At 43.5% G+C, this 26,205-nt stretch overlaps 1 protein-coding gene across 1 annotated transcript in view; it reads left to right on the top strand.

Annotated features, from left to right (window-relative positions):
• LOC108934897 (mucin-2-like) overlaps positions 1-26,001 on the top strand; it is a 32,461-nt gene extending 6,460 nt beyond the window's left edge. Inside the window, exons 10-38 of the mRNA XM_029249957.1 lie at positions 4,532-4,664; positions 4,774-5,020; positions 5,184-5,224; positions 5,443-5,516; positions 5,629-5,783; positions 6,271-6,464; positions 7,226-7,263; positions 7,357-7,551; positions 9,095-9,251; positions 9,615-9,734; positions 9,859-10,226; positions 10,263-10,664; positions 10,746-11,126; positions 11,187-11,321; positions 11,598-13,026; positions 13,069-14,088; positions 14,230-15,354; positions 15,791-15,883; positions 18,641-18,882; positions 19,003-19,189; positions 19,485-19,683; positions 20,503-20,696; positions 23,392-23,461; positions 23,577-23,686; positions 24,275-24,306; positions 24,635-24,797; positions 25,074-25,111; positions 25,357-25,461; positions 25,581-26,001. Coding sequence (XP_029105790.1) covers positions 4,532-4,664; positions 4,774-5,020; positions 5,184-5,224; positions 5,443-5,516; positions 5,629-5,783; positions 6,271-6,464; positions 7,226-7,263; positions 7,357-7,551; positions 9,095-9,251; positions 9,615-9,734; positions 9,859-10,226; positions 10,263-10,664; positions 10,746-11,126; positions 11,187-11,321; positions 11,598-13,026; positions 13,069-14,088; positions 14,230-15,354; positions 15,791-15,883; positions 18,641-18,882; positions 19,003-19,189; positions 19,485-19,683; positions 20,503-20,696; positions 23,392-23,461; positions 23,577-23,686; positions 24,275-24,306; positions 24,635-24,797; positions 25,074-25,111; positions 25,357-25,461; positions 25,581-25,694 — 7,761 coding nt within the window. The 3' untranslated portion in view covers positions 25,695-26,001. The remainder of the gene's footprint in view (positions 1-4,531; positions 4,665-4,773; positions 5,021-5,183; positions 5,225-5,442; positions 5,517-5,628; positions 5,784-6,270; positions 6,465-7,225; positions 7,264-7,356; positions 7,552-9,094; positions 9,252-9,614; positions 9,735-9,858; positions 10,227-10,262; positions 10,665-10,745; positions 11,127-11,186; positions 11,322-11,597; positions 13,027-13,068; positions 14,089-14,229; positions 15,355-15,790; positions 15,884-18,640; positions 18,883-19,002; positions 19,190-19,484; positions 19,684-20,502; positions 20,697-23,391; positions 23,462-23,576; positions 23,687-24,274; positions 24,307-24,634; positions 24,798-25,073; positions 25,112-25,356; positions 25,462-25,580) is intronic.
• The last annotated feature ends 204 nt before the right edge of the window (positions 26,002-26,205 follow it).

Raw genomic sequence — 26,205 nt, 5'->3', positions numbered from 1 at the left:
TTGCGCAAAAGTATGACTGTCTGATGTCCCAGTCTCCGGTTTGAGATTAAACAACAAATCAATAGGCAATCGTGGGGCCCTTCCGTAAAGGAGAAAAAATTGAGAATATCCAGTTGCTTCATGACTTGTACAATTGTAGGCATGCACTATATGGGGCAGGTGGTCTTTCCATTCAGTTTTCTTCCTCTCCTCTAAAGTCTGCAACATCTGAAGAAGCGTCCTATTCAACCTTTCCACTGGATTGCCCTGAGGATGATATGGAGTAGTATGTGAACGAGTAACTCCTGACAATTGTTGTAGTCTTTGAAACAAGCTATTCTCAAACTCATGTCCTTGATCATGGTGGAGTTTTTCAGGATATCCAAATCGAGGGATAAAGTCTTGGAATATCTTTTCAGCAGCTGTCTTTCCAGACTTATCCTTTGTTGGGTAAGCTTGGGCAAAATGTGTGAAATGATCAACGAGGACTAGGACATATTCATATCCTCCTTTACTTGCTTCCAAATGCAAATAGTCTACTCTCAACAACTCAAATAGTGAACTGGTGGAAATGGAGCCCATTGGTGCTCTGTGCTGGGCATGAGGGTGCTTCTGTTTTATGCAGGCACATTTTTTTGTCACATATTCCTCTATCTCTTTCTGCATGAAGGGCCAATAGAACTTTTCTCGGGCAAAATGGGTCACTTTTTCTACTCTCACGTGCCCCATGTCATCATGCAGGTTCTTTAGTACCATCCCTTTAAGTTTCTGGGGGAGTACTAGCTGCTTGTGTTGTGCTGTCTTCCTGTATAAAATTCCATCCTCCAGTTCCAGTTTGTTCCATTCATACAATATTCGCCTAGTTTCTTTCTTCAGGTGTTTCCTCTCCTTTTCATTCAGGATCCAACCTTTTTCTTTCAGTGAAACGATTTCATTGACGGCACTATCTTCTCTTTGAGCTTCTTTAATGTTCTCTGGTGTAACAACTGAGACACTTCCCACCACTAGATTATCTTCATCCTCAGAGTTCATTTGCAATGCTATTGCCCATGGAATATTATCATCTCTCACCCCTTTACAGCCTTGCCACACTCCAGACACCATTTCTGGAGACAATGTTTCTATGTACTCTTTCAAATGGTCCTGGAGTTTTAAAGGATACCTTGACAGTGTGTCCGCATCCGTATTAATTTTCCCAGGTCTATATTTTATGTTAAAATGAAAATCTGCTAGCTCACCAACCCATCGATGACCCACAGCGTTTAATCTGGCAGTGCTGAGGACATATTATCTGTGTAAACCGTGAATGTTGGAGCATAGTAAAGGTAATCACGAAATTTATCACAAATTGCCCATTTTAATGCCAAGAATTCCAGTTTACCCGAGTGTAGATGGTAATTTTTCTCTGCTGGCATTAATGTCCTGGACCCATATTCGATGATGCGTAATATGTCACTCTGCCATTGGTAGAGTACAGCTCCTAGTCCCTCATTTGAGGCATCTGTCTGCAATATAAAAGGAAGTTCAACATCTGGATAAGCTAGTATGGGTGGATTGGTCAACATATCGACGAGTGTTGAAAGAACACTCTGATGTTCAGTAGTCCATGTGATCGCGGTTCTGGAATGTAACTGCCCTTTGTCTTGCTTGTGACCTTTACCTCTCAGATTGTTGGACTACATTTTGGGGGTTCTACCATTTGTATGTGTTGGGCTTTGGAGCAATTCGAACAGAGGCTTTGCCAGCCGAGAGAAATCTTGGACGAATGGCCTGTAATAGCTGAAGAATCCAAACAATGTGCAAACCTCTCTGACTGTGCGAGGTTTCCTGTCCTTCAGTGCCATCACTGCTTCCAGGTCTTTTGGATCAACCTGAATTCCTTCCTCTGACACCAAGTGACCAACGTACCTCACTTGCCTTTTAAACAGCTCACACTTCTTTGGTCGAAGCTTTATGCCGTGTTCACACATATGATGCAGTACTTGTTTGAGGTGGTCCACATGTTCACTAAAGGTCTTTGAGTAGCAAAGCACATCATCTAAGTATGGGATGCAGCATTCATCTCTAAGACTCTCCAACACTTCTTCCATACATCTCTGAAATACCGCTGGGGCATTTGTCAATCCAAAGGGTATGCGGACCCACTCATATAGCCCCCAGGGTGTGCTAAAAGCTGTAACATGTCTGGATTCTTCACTGACAAAGCCTTGATGATAGGCACTATCTTGTTCCAGAATGGAAAACCATGCATTGCCACCCAAGCTATCCAGCAGGTCTTGTATCCTTGGCAGGGGATGCCGATCAGGTATGGTCTTACGATTCAACTCTCGAAAATCTACACAGAGGCGTAAGCTACTTTCCTTTTTCCGTATACAGACTACTGGCGAGGAATAAGCCGACACGGATTTCTTAATCCAACCTCTTTCCAAAAGATTTTCCACATATTCTTTAACTTCCTTATACATAGGTTTTGGGATACCATTATAGCACTTCTGAACAGGGGTATCATCCACAAGGTTGATTTTCAACTTCAAACTGGGAATGCATCCAATGTCTCCATCTTCACGAACGAATATGTCTGATTCCTCATAAAGCAGCTGTCTTACTACCTCCTGTTCATGCTCACTGAGGTGACTGAGATCAACAGGTAGGTGCCATTTTTCTATGGATCCACCTTCATTTGGCTGTTCTTTCCCCTCACAAACAGTATCAACAGGACTGAGCTGCGATGAGTACAGCAAAATGTCACTGATCTCATCCTTTGGTCTTGGAGCACTAGACTGAGCACTTACCGGTCTGGCTTCTACAATTAGCTCAGTGCTACCTAACACTAATCTTGGAGGAAGGTAGATGTCATGATGCGCTGCATTCTGAACAGGGATTCTTACAATTTTAGAGACACCAGGAGGCACATCTACAAGAGCCGGAAACAGTTCCAATTCCAATCCCTCTGGGCAGCCTTGGTCCAGGGCCGGCTCAAAGATCATTGTGCCTCCGTCTGGCCAGGACCCCAAACGACACTTCAGCTCCTGTATTTGACCATGGTGGATAGTAAACTCCACCTTTCCCAGTCTTCACAACACAGCTTGTTGGCATTTCGTGGAGCAAAGCATTCACAGACGAAACTAGAGACTTAGCAGTGTCCTTTTGTATGTTCATAGCTTCAGAGAGTAGATCAATTAGGCGGATGCTATCTGCCTGATTACTGTTCCCTCTGATGTATCTTGAATTCTCTGCGGGGAAACCATGATACAACATCAGACAGTTTAACCACACCCGGCACTTGTTCAGTTACCTCTACCAGTGGTGTCATCGGACCAGTCCCAGAGGGTGCTGCAACTCCTGATATTGATTGTACCTGTGAGCTTGTTGCAGGGGGCGAGCCCATTGGCCCCATGGACTCTGCTGACTCAGTGTTCTCATTTCCATGGGACACCAAGTCTGTAGTTGGTGCTTGCAGTGCGTCAATGAGGTCACGGAAGGCAAGCAAGCGGGCCATCCCTTGGTCCTCCAGACTCTGCAGTTGTTCACTTCTCAAGAAGTCAACAAGGAAATCGAAGAGTTCCATTTCTGTCGCCTCCGCTGTAGGAAAATCCTCTCCTACCTCATCCTGACATGAGACTGCATACAGAACATTGGTGTTTGCCGCACTCACCAGATGATGAAGTTGTCTCTGGATGTCCTACCGTAGCTCAGGTAGTGCAGCCATGACTGAACACGTGAAGTCCATTGCTCAGCTTGCTGATCTCCGGAACTTGCTGTCAGATTCCAGCAGTTCTGTGATTATTAGCTGCCACCCACTATGTGGCGCAGATCCCAGACGAGCCCCAAAATTGTTACCCCGCTCTCAGACAAGGGTGCCTGAGTGGGAGTGAACTGAAAAGTGATAAGGAGACCAGGTACGAGTTAGCATGTAACCGGTTCTAGCGGTGACTTTTTTTTTTTTTAACTTTTTTTTTTTTTTACAGTTTCCACAGAACCTATCAGCTACCAGCTACAGGCTCTCTTATTGAGCAGCATTCACACACTGGTCAATTATGAACTGTTCTGCAACAACTGAGCGCAACGCAAAAGAAAAAATTGTTTTCAGGTGCCGTCTCTTCCCTTTTTTTCTATTCAGTTTTGAACCCACTACACAGGCCCACAGCTGCAACAGACCCTATGTACGCTGCTGACAGTTATGACTGATGGAGGCTGTCGCACTTCACTTTGGGTGGCTCTGTTCTCTCATATCGTCACTGCCGCATGTTGCGTGTGCCAAACATTTTTAAGTCAGACTTTGTGAGCCAGATATGGAGCAAAACATATGCAAGACAGTCTCACAGTGTGTACTGAGCATGTGATGGAGCTGAAGCTGCGTTGCCTTGGTTGTCAGTCTGATGCCAGTGGTTTTCAAAAGGTGTAGGAACTTGGAATGAGGTCTTAAGAGACCTTGTGGACTAAAGAGCGAGATGAGATGGTTACACCCAAGAATGTGTCTGCAAGGAAACAAGAGTAGAGACACACTTGGGCTGTGTTCCTGTACCTGTACAATGTGTCGTGATGTTTGCAGGCCTGTGAGCAGAGCCAGTGCGGCTGTTCCGGAAATAAGGAAGAATGCCTTTGTGTGGTGCTGGCCAACTACGCCCAGGCTTGTGCCAAACAGGGGGAAACAGTGGAGGGCTGGAGGACAGTCATAGATTGCAGTAAGTCCATCCGCTCCATGCTCAAACTCTGCTTCTCTCTATGTCAGAATTATGAGAGAACGCGGCCTTTTCTGCGTTTCAAACATTGTTCTGTCATTTTGAATTGCAGCGACTGAGTGCGACCACAACCAAAAGTTTGAGTACAACATGCAGGCTTGTAACCGTACCTGCCGGTCTCTGTCGGAGCCGGACCCCACCTGTGAGGGGGTCAGTGACCCGGTCGAGGGCTGTGGGTGTCCGGAGGGAACGTACCTCAGTGAAAACTCTAAATGTGTGCCCAGGATAGAATGCTCCTGTTACTATGGGGGAAAGGTGTTCTCAGGCTCTGAGCCAGTGGAGGTCAATGGACAAAAATGGTACGTTTTGTGAAGAATGTCATTCAGAAACACGACTACCTACAAAAATGTAACCTCTGGGGTTTTTCACTGATAGTACGTCAATAGCTATTGGAACTAATGTGGTACTTTTATGGAATTACATCATATTGCAGAAGCTTACAATCTCTACTGCTTTTTCTAGCACATGTGAACACGGAAAGCCTGTTTGCACAGAGAAACCAGGTAAACTTTGTCAGATATGTTTATGAAGAATATGGATTTGATTTAGACTCATGTAATAATTACACTTTGATTTTGTGACACCAAAGAGAGGTTTATAGCCAAAGTAGGAAGGATTTGTTTCAACTTTGTAAATTTACTGCATCCATTGACTACTTTATGTAAGCTTATGAGTATGAAGTGCAGGAAGTGCACTTTTACTGTGTTTTACCGTTTCTTAGCTTGCCCTCTGCCAAAAACATACAAGCACTGTTCTGGACTTCAAAGAACATGTGATGCCTTGACAAAACCTATGGTAAGTTGAAAACAACACAGAAACAGTAACAACAACAACAACAATAATAATAGAGTCCTTGTAAACAAACTCTTTCCAGCGTAACAATGTGCCAACAAATGTCCATTTCTAGATTGAGGACAAGCTTTGTCAGAGCGGCTGTTTTTGCCCAACTGACCTATATGAAGACCATTATGGCAATTGTGTTCCACGTGAGAGCTGCAGTTGTGTGTCTGGTGAAGAAAAATACAGATCTGGAGATGTGGTAGAAGACAATTGTAAAACATGGTGAGTATGCAATTTTCTGCCCCAAGAAGAAAGCAGAGCCTTCATATTTCCAGATCAGAAATCTTCCGATGACTGATTTTTCTTTTGCTTACATGTGTGATGTTTGCATTTATAAATAATTTTGTAATTCCTCAACAGGTTGAAACCTGAATCCCCACTCTGAATGAACTGGGAAGCAATACATTTCTTAATTTATCTTACACCTTTCTCCAAAGAAACTTATAGTTATTTACTCAGTTGTGGAGCTGGGTAATATTGCTGGGGCTGTTTAGGGTTAGTACCTTGTTAAAGGGCCCTACCAGTAGGCCTTGAAGCTATAACCTCCAGGTCTAAAGGCAGCAGCACTAACCACTGCAGTACCAGATGTTTCATTAATGATAGCAGTTGTAAATATGTTACTTATATGGTATTCCTTCTGAACTTTAATGTAATATCATAAAGCTGTGAAAATGTGTATAACACAGCGGTTTCCACCCTGACTCCACAGCACTTGCAAGGGTGGGAAATGGAACTGTCTCTCCCAAGAATGTCCCGGGAAGTGTCAGGTGTACGGGAATGGACATTATAAGACCTTTGACTCCAAATGGTACCACTTTGATGGGCACTGTCAGTACACTTTGGTTGAGGTAAATTTCACAGTGATTACTACTTCTGGTCTGGGGTTCTTGCTTTATTCACAATGTTTCGGGAAACATTAATACAAGATGATACCATGGGAGAAGCGGTTCTGAAAATGTGTGTGTGTGTGTGTGTGTGATACCAAAGTCTTTGCTGGTTGTGTCAAAGCAGTTTTCCCAGGATGCAGTAATGTGGGTTCCAGATACCTTCTGGTGCTGCAGTTCTAGCCTGATGTGCTTGTAGCTTCTTTACAGTTCAGATCAGAGGATGTCATATTGAGCTTGAGCACTGAACTTGTGAAATATCAACTTCATTTCCACGCTTTGCAGTAGTTGTAACAATTTTAAAAACTGCTGTATTAGAGTGGGAATGACAGACTGTTTCCTGACCTTTAGTGTCTCCATAGAAGACAGATTTGCAGCACAAAATTTCACTAATTCATCAACAAATATGAGTGAGATGCAGGATGACCTGCTAAACCTTGAGGGACACACTGTGGGCTAATTCAGTATTTGTTGTGGAGGAACACAAGGCCAGAAAAGTATTAAGAAGTTGATTTTCAGCTGAGGTCCACAAATTTCTGATAATGTGGCTTTACACAACTGATGCTGTAAACGCTTTGATCGACACAGTCATTCACTTCACCACAGACAGACAGAACTGCAAAAAACTCAGATGTGCAATGAGTTCTCATGCTGTTGCAAAACAGAGGGTTCCGGTTTGGTCAAGTTTCTTATGATGCCTTGTTGCTTCGCAGGACTCCTGTGGCAGATCCAGTGGGTCGTTCTCCATCACGGCTGAGAGTGTTCCATGCTGTGATGCAGCCCTAACGTGTGCTCGCGTCATTGTGATCAATCTTAAGGTGCTGGACCTGTGTCATTCCACAATGCTTTCACTTCTTCTTCCTCTTCTGACTCTTGTCTGACGTTTTCACAAATTGCTGTCGTTTGAACAGGGTGAGGTTACACTGACACTTGAGGATATGAATGTGAAGGAGAACCTTCTTCAGCCACAGTCCTCTGAGAATGTGGTCCTGTACTCAGTCCACACTTTTGGCCTATACATTGAAATATCCATTCCCAGTATGGGCTTGACTGTCATCTGGGACAAGAATACCCGACTGACCATCATAGCTGACGAAATGTTGAAGGTTGGTAATTCAGTTATTTGTTGTAAAATTGTAGCGTGTGTACTATAGCACAGGCAGGATTACTCCTCAGCGAGAGTACGTTAAAAATGAAGGACCTTCAAAATATCCTGAACTCAGAACCTGAATTCATTCCTGTTGATTAGAACTTAATTAAAACTAATTTCAGCAAGGACACCTTACAAGTATAGTGTTCCATGTTTTGGAATAATTAGTTTACCATTAAAATTTCATGCATTAATAACTTAATATAAAATGTAAATATAAAATATTGAAATACTGTATAATTAATAGACATTATATACAATTTCTAACATACAGTTAACTGTATCAGTTTAGTTACTAAAAGCATAACATTTATTCTTTATACTGCATTTATGAAAGCAAATCACTAAAAAGTAACTTACAGTACAATTCTCAGAATGATTAAAAAAAAAAAAAAAACACACACATATATTGCTAACATATGGAAAAAAGTAGTGACCCTGACCTGACTGAGTACACCACACTGAGAATGAATGAGACTTTGAGAAAATACAGCCAATACTTTGTTTGAGGGGAGACATCAACACAACTTAAATTCAGAATAAATGAGTGCACATTTTTCTGAAAATATGGGCTCCCTGTGTGATCTTCACCTCTGACCTTCTTGGTGTGATTAACAGCAAAAAGTGTGTGGACTGTGTGGGAATTTTGATGATGATGAGACAAACGACCTGCAAACACGGTCACTGGTTCAAGTGACCAACGCGCTGGAGTTTGGAAATAGCTGGAAAACGACCACCCCACCCTGCTTAGATGCTGTAAATGAGACATTTCCCTGTGAACGCTTCTCTTACTGTGCTGCGTGGGCAGAGCATCGCTGCAAGGCCCTCATAATGGACACTTTCACAGAGTGTCACCAAAAGGTATGCTGTCCTGCTCTTATTCATAAAAATGTCTGCTGCTTTCACTCGTGTAGTCTGTGTAATGTAAAGCTATTCATTCATTCATTAAGAAATCGTAACAGGTCATGAGAACTTATCAAAAGAGTCACGAGAAAGAATCTTTAAGAAAGTAACATTGAACGTTCTCAGATTTCAAAACACTTCTACTGTCAGTACAACTGCCACAACCTCTGACTGCTGTAATATATGCCGTACATGTACATTTATTCATTTAGTTGATGCTTTTCTCTAAAGCAACTTATAATGTAAAACTACTTACCCACACAGATGAGCAATTCAGGGTAAGTATCTTGCTCAGCAGTGTTACAGCTGGAGTTGGGATTTAACCTCTGACCTTTGGTTCCGAAGAAAGCAGCTCTAACCACTATGATACCAGCTGCCCTATGTGTTCCAGACGTTTGAGTAATGCATTTCTGAGGAGCCCATTTTTCCCACCAGTCAATTTCCTGTTTGGCAGGAAATGATGCTTCTAACCAGGGGATGCAGTGGTGCAACTGGTTTGTCTGGGTCCTGCTGTCTGGTGGGTCTGGGGTTCAAGCCCTGCTTGGGGTGCCTAGCGATGGATTTCTCTACTCATGGTTGTTTTGTGGTCATCCTAGGTGGACCCTCAGTACTACTTGGAGGCTTGTGTGAAAGAGACGTGTTCCTGTCAGTTTGAGGGGAAGTTCCTGGGTTTCTGCACTGCTGTGGCAGCCTACGCAGATGCATGCAGTAGAAAGGGCACCTGTGTCAAGTGGAGGACACCAGACCTGTGTCGTACGTATTGCAGTGAACACAACGACATGTACTCTTTCTCAAGTGCCCAAGAAATTAAAGTTACTTACTGACACATTCAACAGAGAAAGGTTGTATATACAGTTGCTGTTACCTAATATGAATTACCCTTCCTTGGATAGCCACATACAGTACATTAACTACATCAAGGCAGGTTATGAAATGTATGCACCTTGCTAAATAAAAACCACCCAGGTCTTTCTTGTTGCTTCCATCTGTCACTTGGCGATGAAATCCACTTTGCTATATTACCTGTATTGCAAATAGTCCTATGAGCCCTCATCCATGGCGTTGCTTGTCAATGGGGAAGGGTGAGACTCATGTGCATGTCTGTGTCCACTGTAGCGGTTTACTGCGACTACTACAATGAAAAGGATGAGTGCACCTGGCATTACCGAGCATGTGGGCCCAGCCCAGAATTACTGACCTGTGGGAAGCCATTCAAATTCTCTGAGAGCCTTGAAGGTAACAGGTCATTTCCCGTGGCTTCACATCCTGGTTGTTAGTCCTGTATTATCACTTACAAATAGCAAAATGTTGTTGAAGAAACTGAACTACAGTGTCAGAAAATGCTTCCATGTCTTCAAAGGTTGCTACCCACAATGTCCCCCGGATAAGCCATACTTTGATGAGAACACAAGAAAATGTATGACGACGTGTGAAAAACCTACTACAGCAACACCTACTACAACAACGTCCACAACAACAAAAACAACCACAACAACACCGACTACAACAAGGACCACAACACCTACTACAGCAGAAACAACCCGCACAATAATACCTTCCACAACAACAGAAACAACCCCAACAATTTCAACTTCCACAACAACTGAAACGACCTCCACAATTACAACTTCTACAACAACTGAAACGACCCCAACAATAACACCTTCCACAACAAGTGAAACAACCCCCACAATTTCAACTTCCACAACAACTGAAACAACCTCCACAACAACATCTTCCACAACTGAAACGACCCCCACAATTACACCTTCCACAACAACAGAAACAACCCCCACAATTTCAACCTCAACAACAACTGAAACAACCTCGACACCATCTTCCACAACAGAAACGACCCCCACAATTACAACTTCCACAACTGAAACGACCCCCATAACAACATCTTCCACAACAGAAACGACCCCCACAACATCTTCCACAACTGAAACGACCCCCACAATAACACCTTCCACAACAACTGAAACAACCTCCACAACATCTTCCACAACTGAAACGACCCCCACAATAACACCTTCTTCAACAAGTGAAACAACCTCCACAACATCTTCCACAACAACTGAAACGACCCCCACAATAACACCTTCCACAACAACAGAAACAACCCCCACAATTTCAACTTCCACAACAACTGAAACAACCTCCACAACAACATCTTCCACAACTGAAACAACTCCCACAATTACAACTTCCACAACTGAAACGACCCCCATAACAACATCTTCCACAACTGAAACAACCTCCACAACATCTTCCACAACTGAAACGACCCCCACAATAACACCTTCTTCAACAAGTGAAACAACCTCCACAACATCTTCCACAACAACTGAAACGACCCCCACAATAACACCTTCCACAACAACAGAAACAACCCCCACAATTTCAACTTCCACAACAACTGAAACAACTCCCACATTTTCAACTTCCACAACAACAGAAACGACCCCCACAATAACACCTTCCACAACAACAGAAACAACCCCCACAATTTCAACCTCAACAACAACAGAAACGACCCCCATAACAACACCTTCCACAACTGAAACGACCCCCATAATAACACCTTCCACAACAACAGAAACAACCCCCACAATAACACCTTCCACAACAACAGAAACGACCCCCATAACAACACCTTCCACAACTGAAACGACCCCCATAACAACACCTTCCACAACAACAGAAACGACCCCCACAATTACAACTTCTTCAACAACTGAAACAACCTCCACAACATCTTCCACAACTGAAACGACTCCCACAATAACACCTTCCACAACAACTGAAACAACCTCCACAACATCTTCCACAACTGAAACGACCCCCACAATAACACCTTCCACAACAACTGAAACAACTCCAACCATTACACCTTCCACAACAACTGAAACGACCCCCATAACAACACCTTCCACAACAACAGAAACGACCCCCACAATTACAACTTCCACAACAACTGAAACAACCTCCACATCTTCCACAACTGAAACGACCCCCACAATAACACCTTCCACAACAACTGAAACGACCCCCACAATAACACCTTCCACAACAACAGAAACAACCCCCACAATTTCAACTTCCACAACAACTGAAACAACTCCCACATTTTCAACTTCCACAACAACTGAAACGACCCCCACAATAACACCTTCCACAACAACAGAAACAACCCCCACAATTACAACTTCCACAACTGAAACAACCCCCATAACATCTTCCACAACAGAAACGACCCCCACAACATCTTCCACAACTGAAACAACTCCCACAATAACACCTTCCACAACAGCTGAAACAACCCCCACAATTTCAACATCCACAACAACTGAAACAACCTCCACAACAACATCTTCCACAACTGAAACAACTCCCACAATTACACCTTCCACAACAACTGAAACAACTCCCACATTTTCAACTTCCACAACAACTGAAACAACCTCCGCAACATCTTCCACAACTGAAACGACCCCCACAATAACACCTTCCACAACAAGTGAAACAACCTCCACAACATCTTCCACAACTGAAACGACCCCCACAATAACACCTTACACAATAACAGAAATAACCCCCACAATTTCAACTTCCATAACAACTGAAACAACCTCCACAACAACATCTTCCACAACTGAAACGACCCCCACAATAACACCTTCCACAACAACAGAAACGACCCCCACAATAACACCTTCCACAACAACAGAAACGACCCCCACAATAACAGCTTCTACAACAACTGAAACGACCCCCACAATAACACCTTCCACAATAACAGAAATAACCCCCACAATTTCAACTTCCACAACAACTGAAACGACCCCCACAATAACACCTTCCACAACAACAGAAACAACCCCCACAATTTCAACCTCAACAACAACAGAAACAACCCCCACAACAACATCTTCCACAACAGAAACGACCCCCACAACATCTTCCACAACTGAAACAACTCCCACAATAACACCTTCCACATCAACTGAAACAACCCCCACAATTTCAACATCCACAACAACTGAAACAACCTCCACAACAACATCTTCCACAACTGAAACAACTCCCACAATTACACCTTCCACAACAACTGAAACAACTCCCACATTTTCAACTTCCACAACAAATGAAACAACCTCCGCAACATCTTCCACAACTGAAACGACCCCCACAATAACACCTTCCACAACAAGTGAAACAACCTCCACAACATCTTCCACAACTGAAACGACCCCCACAATAACACCTTACACAATAACAGAAATAACCCCCACAATTTCAACTTCCATAACAACTGAAACAACCTCCACAACAACATCTTCCACAACAGAAACAACCCCCACAATTACAACTTCCACAACTGAAACGACCCCCATAACAACATCTTCCACAACAGAAATGACCCCCACAATTACAAGTTCTACAACAACTGAAACAACCTCCACATCTTCCACAACTGAAACAACCCCCACAATTACAACTTCAACAACTGAAACGACCCCCACAATAACACCTTCCACAACAACTGAAACGACCCCCACAATAACACCTTCCACAACAACAGAAACAACCTCGACTACATCTTCCACAACTGAAACGACCCCCACAATAACACCTTCCACAACAACTGAAATGACCCCCACAATAACACCTTCCACAACAACTGAAACGACCCCCACAATAACACCTTCCACAACAACTGAAACGACCCCCACAATAACACCTTCCACAACAACAGAAACAACCCCCACAATTTCAACTTCCACAACAACTGAAACAACTCCCACATTTTCAACTTCCACAACAACTGAAACGACCCCCACAATAACACCTTCCACAACAACAGAAACAACCCCCACAATTACAACTTCCACAACTGAAACAACCCCCATAACAACATCTTCCACAACAGAAACGACCCCCACAACATCTTCCACAACTGAAACAACTCCCACAATAACACCTTCCACAACAACTGAAACAACCCCCACAATTTCAACATCCACAACAACTGAAACAACCTCCACAACAACATCTTCCACAACTGAAACAACTCCCACAATTACACCTTCCACAACAACTGAAACAACTCCCACATTTTCAACTTCCACAACAACTGAAACAACCTCCGCAACATCTTCCACAACTGAAACGACCCCCACAATAACACCTTCCACAACAAGTGAAACAACCTCCACAACATCTTCCACAACTGAAACGACCCCCACAATAACACCTTACACAATAACAGAAATAACCCCCACAATTTCAACTTCCATAACAACTGAAACAACCTCCACAACAACATCTTCCACAACTGAAACGACCCCCACAATAACACCTTCCACAACAACAGAAACGACCCCCACAATAACACCTTCCACAACAACAGAAACGACCCCCACAATAACAGCTTCTACAACAACTGAAACAACCTCCACAACATCTTCCACAACTGAAACGACCCCCACAATAACACCTTCCACAACAACTGAAACGACCCCCACAATAACACCTTCCACAACAACAGAAACGACCCCCACAATAACAGCTTCTACAACAACTGAAACGACCCCCACAATAACACCTTCCACAATAACAGAAATAACCCCCACAATTTCAACTTCCACAACAACTGAAACGACCCCCACAATAACACCTTCCACAACAACAGAAACAACCCCCACAATTTCAACCTCAACAACAACAGAAACGACCCCCATAACAACATCTTCCACAACAGAAACGACCCCCACAACATCTTCCACAACTGAAACAACTCCCACAATAACACCTTCCACATCAACTGAAACAACCCCCACAATTTCAACATCCACAACAACTGAAACAACCTCCACAACAACATCTTCCACAACTGAAACAACTCCCACAATTACACCTTCCACAACAACTGAAACAACTCCCACATTTTCAACTTCCACAACAACTGAAACAACCTCCGCAACATCTTCCACAACTGAAACGACCCCCACAATAACACCTTCCACAACAAGTGAAACAACCTCCACAACATCTTCCACAACTGAAACGACCCCCACAATAACACCTTACACAATAACAGAAATAACCCCCACAATTTCAACTTCCATAACAACTGAAACAACCTCCACAACAACATCTTCCACAACAGAAACAACCCCCACAATTACAACTTCCACAACTGAAACGACCCCCATAACAACATCTTCCACAACAGAAATGACCCCCACAATTACAAGTTCTACAACAACTGAAACAACCTCCACAACAACATCTTCCACAACAGAAACAACCTCCACAACAACATCTTCCACAACTGAAACAACCCCCACAATTACAACTTCAACAACTGAAACGACCCCCACAATAACACCTTCCACAACAACTGAAACGACCCCCACAATAACACCTTCCACAACAACAGAAACAACCTCGACTACATCTTCCACAACTGAAACGACCCCCACAATAACACCTTCCACAACAACAGAAACGACCCCCACAATAACACCTTCCACAACAACAGAAACGACCCCCACAATAACACCTTCCACAACAACTGAAACAACCTCCACAACAACATCTTCCACAACAGAAACAACCCCCACAATAACACCTTCCACAACAACAGAAACGACCCCTACAACAGCTTCCACAACGGAAACAACGCCCACAATTACAACTTCCACAACAGCTGAAACATCTGCCACCACAGTACCTTCAACAACGACATCAACTGCAACAACATCTACGACTACAACTTCAACAACAATATTAACCACTGCAACAACCCAAACTACATACAGTACTACCACACCAAAACCAACAACAACTGGTGAGTTTTGTTACAGCCTTCATATTGTGCAAGAGCTGAAATTTTTATTGATTTATGGAATGGTGCATCACTGTTGAAAAGGGGCAGTGTGTATGTATCAATACAGTAACAGCAGGCTTCTCAAGTATTCACTGCTTTGTTGCTACTGTGCATGTTTTTTTTTCTCTAGTCAAGTGGATGACAGACTCAAGCCATTGTAGCAGTGCAGAATGTTATGAGACTGGTGTAATTAATTTCAGCCACAACTGTCCTTTAATTTGCTCAGCACATAATAGAACTGGTCTATTTATTAAAAAAGAATGCATGTTTAATGAGTGTATTCAATGTGTGTGTGTATATATATATATAATATATATATAAATATATGAATATATTTATCATACACACACATACACACACACACATATATATATATGTCACCCCTTCCTCTCTCTAGTTTGTGTGTGTCCAGAAACAAGTCAGCCAGAATGTCCTAGAGGACTCTTGAAAGAAATCTCAGATGGGTGTTGCAAAAGATGGACATGTGACTGTAAGTACAATCTGATTTTTTTCTCTGTCAATTTTTTCCTTCCACCAAACAAAACTTTATCATTGCCTATAGTCATTACCATGTATCGTATAATTTCTCTTCTTATTACTCAATTGTCTTTCCTCATGTTATTCCCCATTACTCTTTATTTACTCTTTTGTACTGGTCTAGCTTAATTAAGGACACAAGAATGCAGTCAGTTCTAAGGGTTCAGAAGTGTCATGCCGGCCGGCAAGTAAGAGTGACAGACTCAAGTGCAGTGCTCGAAGGGCTTGGACAGAAGAGTAGTCAGTGGACAGGCAAGGGACAGACATCATCAATAGGAGTAATCAGGATCATAGTCGGGAAAGCCAGGCGAGAACTCAAGAAACCAGAAAGCAAAAACCACAGCCCACACCATGGCACAGAGGGCAGCAGTTGCTCTGGAAGAAGTTCCACATGGACAGGCTTCTGGGGTGCCCTTTTATCCTCTGATCACTTGACAAGCCGCAGGTGGCGCCGATGAGGCAGCGGGTGTGACAAGAAGCAAACTTCTTAAGGCAAATTTCAAGAAAAACTTTTCAGTTCTAACTTGAGTTACTTTTCAAACAGTAGGCCTTTTAAACTGTTTTTTTTTTTTTGCAGCTCAGAATTTGCTGCTGCACATTTTCCCCGAGTATTTTTGTGCTTTCCCTATAACATATTTCTCCTGAAATTCATTTCATAACAATCTGCATAGCAAAAAATTAGTTTGGCATACAGTTTAGAATGACAAATACTGAATAATGACATTCATGTCTAATTTAGATGACAGATCACAAACACACACACACACACACACACACACACACTTTCTGAACCGCTTGTCCCATACGGGGTCGCGGGGAACCGGAGCCTACCCGGCAACACAGGGCGTAAGGCCGGAGGGGGAGGGGACACACCCAGGACGGGACGCTAGTCCATCGCAAGGCACCCCAAGCAGAACTCAAACCCCAGACCCACCGGAGAGCAGGACCTGGTCCAACCCACTGCACCACTGCACCACCGCACCCCCACGATGACAGATCATTGAAAGCTTTATTGTGAGTTGTATTTTCCTAATACCCAACCCAAACCCAGTGGAATACTAAATACTCCATCTTTCTCCTCAATGAGTTAACAATTTGTTAAAAAACTTATTAAAGTTTTTCAGTTATTTAACCTTTCTATCTTAAAAGGGAAAGCATTTATTTCATGTGACATTGGTATTGATTTTATTATTACTGTTACATGATTAATTTTGAGTGCCCTGCTATATGGAGATGATGTGGTCTAGGAATGCACAGTTCTTTTTCTCATTTACATTTATTTAGCAGATGCGCTTCTCCAAAGCAACTTCCAATGGCTACTATGTAGTGCTATCAGCCCACCAACCTTATTCACCAAGGTGACTTACACTGCTAGATACACTATTTACAATGGGTCACTCATCCACACATCAGTGAAACACTCTCTCTGTCACTCACAGACTATGGGTGAACCTGAACAGCATGTCTTTGGACTGTGGGAGGAAACCCACGCAGACATGGGGAGAACATACAAACTCCACACAGACTGAGCAGGGATTTAACCCACATTAAACTGATGCTCAATATACTTCAGTTGCGATATTGTACATATTTGTTTTTGCTTTAAATTCTGTACTGTAATATCAGATGAAGGCCTTAGTAAAGAAAATAACTTGGAAAATAATAATAAAAGTAATCATCCTTACATGGGGGGCGCGGTGGCGCAGTGGGTTGGACCGGGTCCTGCACTCCGGTGGGTCTGGGGTTCGAGTCCCGCTTGGGGTGCCTTGCGACGGACTGGCGTCCCGTCCTGGGTGTGTCCTCTCCCCCTCCGGCCTTACGCCCTGTGTTACCGGGTAGGCTCCGGTTCCCTGCGACCCCGTATGGGACAAAGCGGTTCGGAAAATGTGTGTGTGTGTGTGTCATCCTTACATCAGTCAGGGCTCTTTGTCAAAAGCCCTGATGGTACCTAATTGTATGCTCATATTTAAAAAAAAAAATTCTTGTGCGGTTAGTATGTTGTTCTTCAGTATTTGACACATATGTAAATTGTATCTACAATTTGTTGTTACTTGTGTTTAATGAGTCCATCACATCAGTAACGGACAGAGTTGCTAAGTGTCACGCCCCCCTCAGTGAAACGAGGGACACCTGCAGCAGATCAGGGAGCGACCACATAAAAGGACGCTCCAGAGCACACACAAACATGGAACCTTGTTTAGCATTCTCTCTTGCTTATGGAACTTACCTTTGCTCTCCCGTCTTCCCTGAGTCCCCGTCCTCGTCCCCGTCCCCGTCCTCGTCCTCGTCCTCGTCCTTGTTTCCCTGACCCTTCCCCTGAATCGGCTTGACTCTCTGGTTATATGACTCACTGCTTGTCTTTGGATTACGTCTCTTGGATCCTCCCTTGGATTTTGTCAGCACATCGGTGACCCTTTGCCTGTTTCGTGACTCTGTCTTCTGGCTTAACCCCTGAAAACCCTGCCTGTGCTCCGTGCCTGAGTCTGCCACTCCGACCAGGGGAAAACCCCGTGACACTAAGGCTGTGAGGGGATTACAGGATGTGGAAAAGGAATTTGACCCTTGAGTCAAATGCTTTACTTTTTACTTCCACACCTTACTAACAAGTCACTCTTGTTGCATGTGACAAATGGAAAACGGAAAGTATGTATTTCCCCTGCCTGACATGCTCTTCCAACACAACTCAAAAGTTCTCTGAATTTCTTCACAGGTCGGTGTGATGTTTATGGAGACCCTCACTACATCACCTTTCAGGGAACACCTTACGATTTCTTTGAGAACTGCACTTATATCCTTGTGAAAGAGAAGAAGCCTCAGTACAACTTCCTTGTTGCTGTGGACAATAGCTTCTACAGCCCATTCTTTTTTGAGTCATTTGTTAAAAGGGTCATCGTGACATATAATGAGAGCAATGTTGTCTGTGAAATTTCAGCTAAAAACCCAAAAATTGTGGTAGGTAATCAATCAAGAAATAAATAAATAAATGTTGATAACATTATACTATGTTATACCACATTAGACTTGTTTTCAGCATGTTCTGTGTTAAATGTTTGCTTACAATCTTTCTTGCAGTGCACACTCAATGAAGCCAGCATATTCCCCCCTACTGAGAAACAAGGAATAAGCTTTCAGACAACTGGAACTCAGGTTATTATGTACATGGATAAAATCCGGTCAAGTGTCACAGTCACAAGCGAAAGAGGTGTTATTGTGAATGTGGCAATGGAACACTTTGCTAATAACACTGAAGGACAATGTGGTATGTTTTCTTTTCCATTAATTTGTTGAATGTGTGTGCTTGTGGGGCATACAACTGATTTGTATTCTTTAGATGTGTGTGTACAAAATGGCAGTGGTATTGTGGCTTGGAATCATAAATCTAGCTATACATGTGTAGTATTAGGATATATGTATCACTGATGAACACTGATCACATGTTTGCTTCTTTTTTTTTGGATCATACATTTGCATGTTCATGTACCTTTGAGTGTGTCTGACATATGTGGCCCTTTGGATATGTGTGTGTGACTAAACCCTCATTCCTTGTTGCACAGGTGTTTGTGCTGGAGGATCCTGTGTGCGCAAGGGTGGTGCACTTGAGAATGACAATTGTTGTCCACAGACAGCTTCCTCGTGGGTGTATAATGACCCTACTAAGCCTCACTGCCAACCAAGAGAAGCCCCCTGCACCCAACCAACTCCTAAACCTCAGTGTAATGTAACCGGCACCATCTGTGACATCCTCAAACATAAGTAAGCATTGCTTATTTCTGAAGCCTATTTGTATTCGTGACTGCAGATTCTGTGAAAACAAATAACACATACCACATATTGAAAGTTGCTTTTCTCAAAAACATAAGTACTAAAAATATAGAAATTATGTTTTTTTAGAGCATGTACTGTGCCCATAACAAGTACAGAAATAAAGTAATGCTAAGGACATGCATATGCTACCTTTCCTATCATGTTTAAGGCTTAAGGGACACTGTACAATTCCACCCACATTTTGTTTTTTTCATTGTTCTCAACATTTTGTTTGTGATTTCAAGCATTCTATCAGAAACTAAGATCTTGTAACACATAAGAGGTGACAAATCCAGTTCCCAAGTCCTCTGGCTGCATTTAAAAAGTCAGCATTTCTGAAATAATTCACACTTTTCACTAACTCTTGCAATACCATGGTGAGACCATGCTGTGTTCATCTTCTCACCAGTGAAATTTGCTACAGTGGGACACTGTGATGAGGTTTTCTCAACAATATGGTACAAACTAAGTGTGGCTAATTGTCCATCTGTGTTTAGCTCTTTGGTTTTTTTGTCCACCAAGAACCATACTGCTAATTCACACCTTTCTTTTACTTTAACCATAAGCTCAGCAGAAAAAGGAGGCAGATATGCTCTGTTAACTTGGCAGTTCCAGAAATAGAAGGAAATTGATTAAATGACTACATCTTAGAAGTCTTCAAATAGTTAAGTGTTGTGGATCACAGCACAGTGTGAATAACAATGGCATATCTGTATAACTACAAAAATGTTTTGGCTACACATAACACAAACTTTGTTATTATGTTAGAGTGTTCAGCTCCTGTAGAGAGAAGATCAATTCAACCATCCTGGATGACATTGAGAAAAGTTGCAGGATAGACAAGTGTTTATCAAACAGCACAACCGAGAAAGGTCTCTGCTCATCACTAAGTCAAGCGGCTGAAGTGTGCAGGGCAGCCAATGTCTGTGTGGAGTGGAGATACCTGACCAATGGAAACTGCGGTAATAAATCCTGTTTTCCTTTTCCTTCTGAGTTAAAACACCTTGATAGTGGAACAGAATCCAGGGATTCTGTCACGGTGTCTCCCCGGAGCGGGTGTACTGGACCCAAGTGCAGAACACAGGAAGGTTGTTCAAGGGGCAATCCAGAAGACATGGTCGAGGAGACAGGCAAGAGAAACCGATGTACTAACGTAGTCCGAAGGGAGAATCCGAGAAACGTAATCCAGAAGACAGGCAAGGAGTTGTGGCAAACCAGGAAGTCGAGTACAAGGAGCAGGGCCAGGGGGCGAGGAGGCGAGGAGCGGGGCGAAGAGCAATTACTAGCAGCGCGAGTGAGTAACAAGGCTGAACAAGGTTCCGCAGCTTCCTATGGTCCGGGCTGCCCTTTTATGCACCCGGAGCCCGATCAGCTGACTGGATTAGTGAACTCCCATTCCCCTTCCATTATCTGTGAGAGGGTAAAAAGCTGGTCCACTGTTCCACGGCCAGGATGGAATCCACATTGTTCCTCTTCAATCTGAGGTTCAACTATCGGCCGGAGTCTCTTCTCCAGCGCCCCGGCATAGACTTTCCCAGGGAGGCTGAGAAGTGTGATACCCCGATAGTTGACACACACTCTCCGGTCCCCTTTCTTAAAAATAGGGACCACCACCCCAGTTTGCCAATCCAAGGGCACTGTCCCTGAGGTCCATGCAACATTGCAAAGGCATGTCAACCATGACAGCCCTGCAACATCCAGGGCCTTAAGCACTTCCGGGCGGATCTCATCCACCCCCGGTGCTTTGCCGTTGTGGAGCTTACCAACTACCTCAGTGACTTCCACCAGGGAAATGAACTCTGACAGCCCGAAAGCCTCAGGCCCTGACTTCTGTAAGGGAGGCATATCACTTGGGCTTAAGAGTTCTTCAAAGTGCTCCTTCCACCTCCCTACAATGTCCTCATCAGAGGTCAGATTTTCTCTACTCCTGCTGAACACAGCCTGAGTGAAACTCCTCCGACCCCTTCCGAGCTGCCAGATGGTTCTCCAGAACCTCTTTGAAGTTGTTTTCCATAGCCTCTCCAAACTCCTCCCATGCCCTGGATTTTGCTTCTGCAACCGCAGCTGCTGCTGCCTTTTTCACCTGCTGGTACCTGTCTGCTGAGTCAGAAGTCCCCAGAGCCAACCAGGCCCTAAAGGCCTCCTTCTTCAGCTTGACCGCTTCCCTCACCACCGGTGTCCACCAGCAGGTTCACGGGTTGCCACCCTGGCTGGCACCAACAAGCTTTTGGCCACAGCTGTGCATGGCTGCTTCCACAATGGAGGTTTTGAACAGGGTCCATTCAGACTCCATGTCCCCTACCTCCTCCGGGACATAGGAGAAGCTCTCCCGGAGGTGCGAGTTAAAATCATTCCGGACAAGGTCTTCCAACAGTCGTTCCCAGCATGCCCTCGTTAGATGTCTGGGCCTACCGGGTCTGTCCATCAGTTTTCCCCGCCATCTGATCCAACTCACCACCAGATGATGATCGGTTGACAGCTCAGCACCTCTCCTCCCCCGAGTGTCCAGAACATGTGGCCTCAAGTCAGATGGAACGACTACAAAGTCGATCATTGACCTTTGTCCCAAGGAGCTCTGGTACCAAGTACATTTATGAACATCCTTGTGTTCGAACATGGTGTTTGTTATGGACAAACCATGGCTAGCACAGAAGTCCAATAACATTTCACCATTCGGGTTTAGATCGGGCAGGCCGTTCTTCCCAATCACCCCCCGCCAGATTTCCCAGTCATTGCCGATGTGAGCGTTGAAGTCCCCCAGCAGGGCTATGGAGTCTGTAGGTGGAGCCCTGTCCAGAACCACACCCACCCTCTCCAAGAAGGCTAAATTCTCTGAACTGCTGTTTGGTGCATAAGCACACACAACAGTCAAAGTTTTCCTCTCTGCAACCTTAAGTCGCACTGAGGCAACCCTCTCGTCCACCGGGACAAACTCCAACTGTATGGCAGGTAGCCGGGGGCTTGTGAGTATCCCCACACCTGCCTGGCGCCTCTCACCCTGTGCAACTCCTGAGTAGGAGAGAGACCACCCCCTATCGAGGAGTTTGGTTCCAGAGCCAACACTGTGAGCGGAGGTGAGCCCAACAATATCTAGTTGGTATTTCTCAACCTCCTGCAGCAGTTCCAGCTCCTTCCCCCCCAGTGAGGTAACATTCTACGTCCCAAGGACCAGTTTCTGTTGCGAGGGGCTGCGACGCCATGCACCACGCCGCCCCCTCCTGCTGTCTGGTACACATTGCACCTGACCCCCATGATGGACCTTGCAGGTGGTGGGCCCACATGGCCCCCCCACGATGCCTTTTCGGGCTGAAACCAGCTGGGTTATGTATAAATAAACTAGGAAACATTAATATCATGGACAATGTGTAACTCATGTGAACATAATATGATGTTCCAGCACAGATGCAGGCATGTGATTCCTCGTTTTTGTTGTCACACATTACACAAATAGCTGCCGCAACTTGCACACAATTTACCCAAAGCACACTGTGTCTTCAGACCACTTATCCACGGACACATGAGGATAACATGCATTCTCCGCACACACTGATCCAATGTCAAACTCATGCCTGAAGAGCAAAGGTACTGTGTCAGCAGTGCTACTTGCTGCACCACTGTGCGACTGAATTGAATTGTATCTTAATCTCTCTGTTTTAGATGTATCATGTAGCAATGGACTGATCTACCAAGAGTGCAGGTCCAAGGCTGATGACTATTGCGATTGTAGGTAAGAGTGTTTACCTCTTTGAAGGGTATGACGATGGGTTATGTCATTGAATTGAAAATGTTTTATGTGACGCCAGTGGCTCCATTCCTAGTAAGACCTGCATGTCCTTTCTCAGAAACCGCGTTAGTGGGATGAGCTATGACACCCCAGTGCCTGGGTGTTTCTGCCCTGAAAACACGATGCGGGCAGAAAAATACAAAGATATATGTGTCCACCAGTGCACAAGTAAGTGAGACTCCACTGCTGTTCTCCTACTAGTTGAATCATTACATTTACATTTACATTAGTCGCAGGTTTGATCCCCACCTCCGGCTGTAGTACCCTTGAGCAAGGTACTTACCCTAAATTGCTCCAGTAAAATTACCCAGCTGTATAAATGGGTAAATGATTGTAAGCATGTAATAATTGTGACCTTAACATTGTAAGTCGCTTTGGAGAAAAGCGTCAGCTAAATTAACAAATGTAAACGTAATAAATCATTAATCTGAATTGTGTGGACCTCATACAAATTCTCATATTGATATTGGCGGCATTGCTATATCTTTAAAGGTGCAGTTATTTTTTACTGCTAGAACATGCAGAGAAAGCAGAAGTCACAACTGTTGAAGTTAAGAAGATTCATAATCAATTTAGTAGTGTGTCTGTGTAGCTGTCTGCATGCTAAAACATACTAGATACCTGTAGGATTGACCTGTTTTAGTAGAGTACATGTGCCTGTCTTAAGGAGGGTCAAGAAACTGATCTTAAGGTGAAACAGGTTTCTACTTAAATGGAAATACTGTACACACTCAAATATCTCAATTCTGTTCTCAGCCTGCAAGGGTCCACTTGGAGAGCCCAAGCAGGTAAGCGTCCTGGCTCTTACGATTGAGTGAAGTTTACGGTAGTTTACTTAAATTTTATTATTTCAAAAATTGATTTTCAAGTATAATACGTGAAATGTAATGCTGAAATTTTAAGTCCTTGTTTGGGCTGACAATAACAAAACTGATAATCTGAACGCATCCAGTCAGATCAAGGACATTTTCAGATGCTAAACGTCTTTTCTGAGCCATCGTGCCAAGCTTTAAAATTGACTGCAGACACACTAGAGAAATCCTCTTATTTTACTTTCCATTGTTATGTGTTCTGCATGAGGAGACTTTTGTGTTCTGATGAATTTGTCCCTCTTAGCCTGGTGAAACCTGGGAGTCCAAGTGCAACATATGCACCTGTAATAACATCACAATGACAGAGGAGTGCACACCCAAACCCAAACTAGCACCTCCCACCTGCAAGGACAACGAGATGCTGATCACCTTCAACAGCACAGACTCCTGTCCCATGGCAATTTGCGGTAATACATTTACTCTCTAGATGTATCTGTATATCCATGTGATAGTACAGGACACGTTACTTCGGTAATCGGAAGAATTTTCACTGAATAGGGGATTGTAAAAAAAAAAAAAAAAAAAAAAAGATTCCAGAATGAGAACAGATGGTATCTGAACTCTTAATACAATTTATTTTGTTTTAGAAATGGTTTTATACCACTGATAAACATTCTGTTCAAAATGTGTCATTCTGAGAACACTGTACTGATTATTACAGCATTTTTTACATTTCTTTGCAGTTGAGAAGACTTGTGAGTACAACGGGACAAAATACAAGGTATTCAGAAAGTCACTTTAATGATCCTATGACATGTTGAGTGAGCAACAGGGCTAAATAACACTGGAAATGTTGTGTGTGTGTGTGTGTGTGTGTGTGTGTGTGTGTGTGTGTGTGTGTGTGTGAGAGAGAGAGAACAAAGGGACTATGACATTATGACGATGTACAAAATTGTTTGTATGTTTTAACAAAGTGTGTGTGTGTGTGTGTGTATGTCAGTAACATATGAATCTGTTTCCTTCCAGGTCGGGGACCAGTGGAAAGGCAACAACCCTTGTGTGTCCTACAGCTGTCAGCTGGATGGCATTCGGATTAAAGAGAGAGTGTGTCCACCTCTGACATGTGCACAGGTACCGTTCTTTACTGTACCATGTTTCACACTGCAGCTGAGAGGTACCAATCCCCTTCTGTGGCGGGTTTTCTTTTTCCTTTGCACTTGTCCTCTAACGCTGCGCTTGTTCCTTTGTAGGCACTCAGGAAGTGGGACGACCAGCACTGCTGTTACACCTGTTCAAACCTCAATGAGACATGCCCTGAGAACATCTGCAACACATGCTGCTTTTCACAAAAAATTGTGCCGTAATGTAAACCTGCAGTGTTCTGGTCATGTAGTTTCCCTCTGATTCTGACACTTCTTTCCATGCATACATACATACATGTGCCATTCCTGTGGATGTCTGGCAACATCTTACCTGTTAAAGTTACCTTTCACGTGGGATTTTCTCAAATGGCTTTATGTTCTTTGGGTTCCAGGCATAGCTGAGAGAAATCAATCAAGATTGCAGTAATTTAAAGAGCATTGTGTCAGTGATTGGTTTTATAATTACTCTTGTGGTGGTGGAACTCGTTGAATCTTATTGGTTTAATGTGAAATAATTAAATGATCTTTGCAAGCATGTTTTTCTCTGTCATCACTCATGATTTGACCAGTTTCCAAAACCCCTTTGACACATACATGACCTCACAGATTTGAGAAATTATGCATTTAAGACACTTCTTTTTTTATATACACTTTGCAATTATAGTATAATGGACAGGCGTCCCATCTAGGGTGTACCTTACTTAGCCTTGAAATACAAAAAAGAGACATTTGA

This window comes from Scleropages formosus, chromosome 2 (genome assembly GCF_900964775.1).
Source record: "Scleropages formosus chromosome 2, fSclFor1.1, whole genome shotgun sequence".
NCBI classification, from domain to species: Eukaryota; Metazoa; Chordata; class Actinopteri; order Osteoglossiformes; family Osteoglossidae; genus Scleropages; species Scleropages formosus.
Note: the sequence above shows the minus strand (reverse complement) of the source record. Positions and strands in the feature narration are given on the sequence as shown.